This window comes from Rhagoletis pomonella, unplaced genomic scaffold, assembly GCF_013731165.1.
Source record: "Rhagoletis pomonella isolate Grant_MI unplaced genomic scaffold, Rhpom_1.0 Rhpom_scaffold_00269, whole genome shotgun sequence".
Taxonomy (NCBI): domain Eukaryota; kingdom Metazoa; phylum Arthropoda; class Insecta; order Diptera; family Tephritidae; genus Rhagoletis; species Rhagoletis pomonella.
The window spans coordinates 53030-60065 of record NW_023458823.1 but is presented as its reverse complement, the minus strand read 5'-3'; the positions used below and the strand labels follow the sequence as shown (position 1 = coordinate 60065).

General features: G+C 35.0%; 1 protein-coding gene across 1 annotated transcript; it reads right to left on the bottom strand.

Moving 5' to 3' along the window:
- LOC118750497 lies at window positions 1-321 on the bottom strand. The gene has a single exon (XM_036485210.1). It carries the CDS (start codon window positions 319-321, stop codon window positions 1-3), a length of 321 nt encoding a protein of 106 aa, XP_036341103.1.
- Window positions 322-7036: the final 6715 nt, after the last annotated feature.

Below are 7036 nucleotides of genomic sequence, written 5' to 3'. Positions count from 1 at the left end.
TCAGGCGATTGCAGGAGCTTGGCTGATATCAGGTCCTGGTACGGCTAAAAGCAGGGAGCCAACTAGGAAATCGCCAGGTGTAAGGGCGAGCTTGTCCTCAGGATCGCCATGAAGTGGACGCGAATTTAGACACGCTTCAACTAATGTCGCCAAAGTCTGCATCTGGCTGTACCACATCGTCTGAGCACTAACACAGCGAACTAGATGGTGTTTGGCGGATTTAATGGCAGCCTCCCAGAGCCCGCCGTGATGCGGCGCGCTTGGGCTAATAAAATGCCACTGCGTACCCATAGCTGCTAACAATTTTTGATTGTTGTCCATGTACCAGGCCACAACATCCTCTTGTAATTGTCGATTAGCACCGATGAACGCTGTGTCATTATCACAGTATAAATCGCGACATGGTCACTGCCTTGGTTGCCATGCAAATGAAAATAGCGAGGTAAGTTTTAACCATTGTGCGAGAACGTTTGGTTCCCGTACGCAACATAAACGGACCACAATAGCCTACGCCGGAAGCAGCAAAATCTCGTGCAACATTAATGCGCTGCCTAGGTAAAGGTGCCATCTGTTGCATCAATAACGCTCCGCGATGTCGACGACAGGCGTAGCCAGGTAGGTGCAAGGCGCTCAGTTATAAAAATCAGAAAGATATTAAATTAATTATAAAGCTTAAACTTTAATTTAGTTATTTTCTTTTTTTTATTAATTGTTGCTTTGAAAAAGATATCTAAGATATCCTTGCTTGTTTCCACCTAATTTTAGGTTGAACCGGGCACCACAGCGTTCATTTGTAACAATAAGTTGCACAAAAAATTAAAAAAATTGTACTCGTTATTTATATTTGTACTGCTTTTTTTCTATCGATAATAAAAATGTACTGCTTTCTCCGTTTCAGAATCTGGCAACCCTCGTTTGCATTTACTCCTAGCCGAACACAACGTAGTTTCACTTAGAAATCGAAATTTCAACCCTACTGCTGCTACATATTCAATATGCCTTGATGCAGATTAAAACTACTCTGAATATTACTTCTCAAATTAACTGAAATACAGTAAAAACTTATTTACTAGATTTGTGTATGGATCCTTCTATCAGGATGGTTGATTTAGTTGTTTTTCCCTCTTAATGAAATACTTTAATGGCATGAAAAACTTGGCAAATTTTTCTTAGAAATACACCACATATTCACTATACATATGTACGTAAGTATTACGACTATTTATTGTCTTCATACAAGTTCATCATTTGTATTTCCAAAAGCCTTTTCTTGCCTCAGTATACTACTGTCACATGCTAATAGACTTTTATGTTCCCGCGTTGTTGACGTTTCCTTGTTGGTTGCCATTATTAATATTTAAAGCTTTAAATTTTTATATGCTGCAGTTGTTTATAAATTTCAAACATATATACCATTCGCCATGCTCTTTGGTTTTTCATGCCGCTGTAGTTTTTATGCTTAACTACTTTTTCATTTACATTCGCTCATTAGCATCAAAAGTGTGCCTTTTTCGTAGCATTTACTATGCTTAAAAAAGAGCACACGGAAGTAGAGCTGCCATAAGCGTGGGCCTCATAAAAAATGAATTATGAGCGCATATTGGCAATTCCATGCTACTTTATTCCACCTCATCACCCAGCGGAATTTTCTATTCCTTAACTTTTTTGTTACCAGTGCTTTTGTGCTGTCCTTTGGCCAAGAAACAAATTATCACATAATACGTCAGTCACTTGACATCAGCGATGCCAACCGAGGGAGAATTCCCCGATATTGGTGGAATTTTTATTTATGGGGGGAATCGGGGAATGGCTTTAAATTTTTGGGGAATTCAATATACAAACGAGTTTTATTAGAATATTCCTATTAACAATAAAACTATAACTTGTAATAAATATCTCTTATTACGGTGTTACGGATTTAAAACATAACGTAATTGCCTCATGCAACCGTGTGTTACTTTATTAAAGAAATTGCAACCGTGGATAGGGAGGCTTTTCACTTGGGGTTTTATTTGACACTATCATTTCTCACTTCGTTTTCGGCGCCAAGCCAACGTCTGGCAAAATTTTGAGCAAACTAATAAGTAAGTAAGTATTTATTAACACATAGAGAACTTTTTCAAAATTAATGGAAAAACTGCAATTAGAAATAGGCTTGGCATAGCTACTTGGAGGCAAATTTACTTAGGGCATGTGCCAATTGATAGAAAATTACTCGGATTGGTAAATTTTTGACAACTATGAGGTGAATGGAAATTTGCGAGACGGCAGGGCTAGTGAAAAGAATCACACCTTCCAGACGATTTTGGTATGTTTTTTGTTCGAATGTATGTGTGTTTATGAAATGCACTGCTTTCTGCTCTAGAATAATTAAAGTCAGTAAGGACATTTTTTTTATTGCTGCATTTTAATTGCTCAACTTCTTTAGCATCAGAGCAACTTACAAAAATTTCCAGAAGTAAAAAGTTACGAATTGGTACTACAGATATGTTTAATTTTTACCATAGTAAAAAATTTTTTCATCATGCTGATTGCCACAGGCCCTTAAAAAGCAATTATTTAAAAATAAAACCTATTTTAATTATTGATATTTGTGGCTTTTAATAAAAATGACCATGAAGTTCCTTAAATAGCAAAAGTTATTTTGGGGGAATACCATTCAAAATAAGGGAATTTTTTTATTTGGATTTTGGGGGAATTAGCCTTAAAAGGGCTGGCATCGCTGCTTGACATACTCATTGTGCAGTCAAAAAAATGTTTTTTTTTACAATCTACTTTTAGGCGTTTGTCAACTGTGAATCGCCAATACCATCGACAAAAGTGCTTCAGGCAATATGATATGTTGAACGATAGAAAAAACAAGGCAAACAAAACAAGAACCAAAATAAAAATAACAGTAAAATAGAAGAAGGCCTTCACAATTTCTGTCCAGGCGTTGCTCATTAAATCATAATTTCATACAAGTTCCTTTGCGCCAGTTCCAAAAGACGTCACAACGAATGCCGACATACATACACACACACAAATATGAGAAACTATAGAAATGCAAATTATGCTTAAGTACAATGTAAGTAAAAACACAAAGATAACAACAACAAAAAAATGCATACTTGTATGTAAAATAGTAAATGACGCAGAGCCGAACGGAAAATCATAAAAGGCAACGACACACTGGACACAGGATACTCGAGAAGCTTTGACTGCAGGAAGTGCCACTAATAAAGATGATTTACGCAGTAAAGCTAGTAGTATGTCTGTCTATGATTATGCACACGAATCTGTTTGTGTGTATAGATGTGTGTGTGCTCTGATGTGTTTGTGCGCTAGAATATGGCAGCTTTTGTTTACCATAAGACGATGAGTGCAGAAATAGTAGTGCCTATTCCTTTGCAAAGTCAAGCTAAGAAAATACGACTGCAGTAATAACTGTTTTCTGAAAGTAACAAAGGCCCATAATGATAAAGTAACTGGCAACGTAATAGAGAGCACAGTCAATGCAAATGAGTTAGCTGTTGCAGGATGCTTTTTGATTTCCTGTCATTTGTTGGAGTAGCGCATTACTTGCTGCGTTCGCAATAAATTCAGTATGCCGAGGAAAAAATGCATCGATGTAGCCGTAGCTAAACTCATCGTTACAGCTGTAATGCTGCTCTAGTATGGGAAGCGTGATTACCCTATACGAATAAGCTCACTAGGCAAGATTAAAAAAATACAACGTAATCCTGGCGATAAGGGTAAATCGTTGTAGTCTATTAATTTGTGTTTTAAGCTCAACTAACAGTAGATTCAGGAAATTTGCTCTTTCAAAAAAAGTCCGACAAAAGCGCCATTTCTTTTTGAAGGTTTCAGTGGAAATGCAATGAGTGGTTTTAGGGGAGTAAGTGATGAGTTGGCTGCAGTCATATGACGTGCTCCTACAAGCTTCGAGTCCAGTGGGATGTAGATCCAGATCTGGTCCGTGTGTGTGCTCTCAAGGGGAGTATTCATGCCTTGCTATGTGGTGGGTTCTGGCGACAACTGCGGAAAAGTAGTAACCGTACTACAAATTGGCTAAAATTTCGTATGTATATATGTGCTCTATTATGCACTTAGGAATGTAGAAATGTGGTAAATGGTAAGAGTCTTCGCACTTCCACTCACACAGCTGTGGGAGGAAATGGTAAATGTTATCCGATTTTGTTGAAATTCAGAGAATATGCTGGAGTTAACCAAAGAAAGAACGTCAAAATATTTTAATATTATCGTCCACCAACTCTAAAATAATGGACGAAAATGTTAAAAACTTATACTTGGATCAAATTTGGTGTACCCTCGTTTTACTCCAAAACTTTCTAATTTGAAAGATGATGAGTAGTTTCTCATTATGACGCATTGCTAAACACATTTATTTTATTTTTAAAGTGTTTCTTAGTTCTTCCTTTTTTAAAATGACAAAACGAAAACATTTACATACAATACCTGCATTAGGGCGGAGTAATTTGTTCGGAGCAAAATTTTCGAAGAAAGTGAATAGCAAATTCGAATTCTGCGATTAATTCTAAGCAAAAATTCTCAGCAGAAATGACGATTGACCCTCCCAAATTTCAAAAGAAATAGCAGTATAGCAGCAGAAAATACAAAATTTTGTAAATGAAAAATTAATTTCGCTCGGAAAAAATTATAATACACTGATTTTTGTTAAAAATTGGGATGGCCATTTTCGGTATATAGTTCGTTCACAATTTTTGCTTAGAATCGAGCGTAGAATTCGAATGGGCCACATACTTCTTTCGAAATTTAATTACTCCGCCCTAACCTGCACACTAAGTTATGTGAATTGTATGCGCTCGCAATTGAACCTTAAAATCTGCCTATATTTAAAACAAAAACAAAGCTGAGCTCAGACGAGCAGGACTTTTGTCGTTTTGACAAAAAATACTAATTCAGGGTTAAAATCATGTCTTCATTGCGTAGAAGTTTTCTTAATTAGTCAAATGTACTTAGTTGCATTTGTGGTAAATATACAGGCAAAAAGTTCCGAAAGCCTACATATGAATAGTATATCGGATTTTATAAAATGTGCTTATTAATTAAAAGCTGTATGTAATTAAAACTTGCAATCAATTTTTAACCAACTTCCCTATGAACTACAGCCTTTCAACAAAACTAGCTCAGAACCCGATGACAATGCACTATCGTAGAGGAATAAATCCGCTAGGTAGAACAGGATTCGAGATATTTGGAAAACCCTTATTTATAGACCGATTTGTTTGATATTTGAAACGAATATTACTAAAATAGAAATAAATAGATTATTACAAAACTAATAAAGTATAAAATTTAATTATGAATATAATTTACACAGAAAACTTGCATTTTCCAAAAATTGCGGGTAGGACAACGATGAGACCTGCCTTCCTGAGTTGATGGGTTCGTCTCCAAATTTCAGACTATAAATATTTCAATCATAGCGCTTTTCTTGACTGTCGTTAATAGAATTTTGAGGTCCATTTTATGATATTATAGCATCACTATAAGTATTTCAAGTTGGGATCAAAAATAACTGTTATCTCGAATTTATAAATAGAAAACATTGCCAGAATTCTGAAATTTAACGAAAACGTTTTTTCATTACAGTTATTAGATGAAAAATATTTTTTATTTCGCCGATAAGAGTTATAACAGTTATTGTCCAACGTTGTTTTTACTTTGTCTGATTAACGTTGAAAGCCAAGAATATTGATGAAAACAGAAATGGAGAAGATGATAAAGATGATGAAAATACAAGAGGTAATAACTGTTATCAAGCAACGTAAAAAATAAACGTTCGGAAATCTATTTATATTATTTATTTATTTATCTATTTACGCGAAGGCATTTTTTGTGCAGCATGAAATATCTGCACCACTCGTTCGATTTTCAAAAATGGCGCGTCAAATTAAAGCGCTTGGTCTGTAGATGCAAACTGGTTTTATTTTTTCGAAAGGAGTTGCCACCTGTTAAATAATTAAACTCAAGTTATTTACTAATCAATGCCCTCAGATCCGCACCGTCACAGTGGGAAAAGTAGTAATGCATTATATGCGTGATAAATAATGTAATGTATTTCTTATGAGTTCTACATTCTATTACTGCTTAATATGCAATCAGCATTCTAATGTATCCAAAAAGTCGCAAAAAATTTATACTAAATCACATTCATTCCTGTATTACTGCCCCACTTTCCTAGGACATCGCCGTCGGGAAAAAATGCATTTTCGAATGTGAAAAGGGCTGTTTCACTGATTACTTTTTCGACTACTATACATTACATTTTCCCACTGGGGTCCGTTCGATTTTCAAAAGTGAGGTACCAAATTAAAGGGCTTAGGGTGTGGACATTCAAGAAGGTTTTACTTTTTCGAAAAAAGGTGCCACCTGTTGAAATTAAGCTCAAATTAATTAAAACGTTAAATCAATTATTAAATAAAGGTATCATCCGAAATGGTTTTGAAAAGGTTTTATAACTTAACTACGTATAGGAAGGTTGCCACATCTTTAAAAAAATTTAATTCAATTTTAATTAAAGGAATTTGGTAAGTGAATAAGGTATCGCTATATGGGTGTCATACAAGAGAGGTTTAAGAAAATAATAGTTTGGAAATATTTTGAATAGGGTTGCCATCTATTTAAGAAGTCTAATTGAACTATTTTATACCCAAGTTATATGAAATATTAACGATGGATGTCAAATGAAAGAGCTTCAAGAAATTATTGGGGGATTCACAACGGTGTCGTAAGTGTCGTATTGTTGTATGTCGTAAACTTTAAAAGCATAAATAAATGTTTAGAGAACTTGAAACCACAATCAACTATTTTTTAACACTGCGAAAATTCAAAATATGACTTTGATGGTACCTAGAATCGTGTCAATAGAACTGGTAAAATTTTTTAGTAATAAAATTTCCCGGTTACAAAATCTTCGGTAACGTGCAGAATAGACCTGTAAATAAAATCACTACTTTTTAGTACAGTTTTATAAGGGTCACAAACTTACACATCCTGTATCGGAGCATAT

Coding starts and splice junctions, on each gene's coding strand:
- LOC118750497 (XM_036485210.1), bottom strand. CDS start 321: ATGGACAACAATCAAAAATTGTTAGCAGCTATGGGTACGCAGTGGCAT.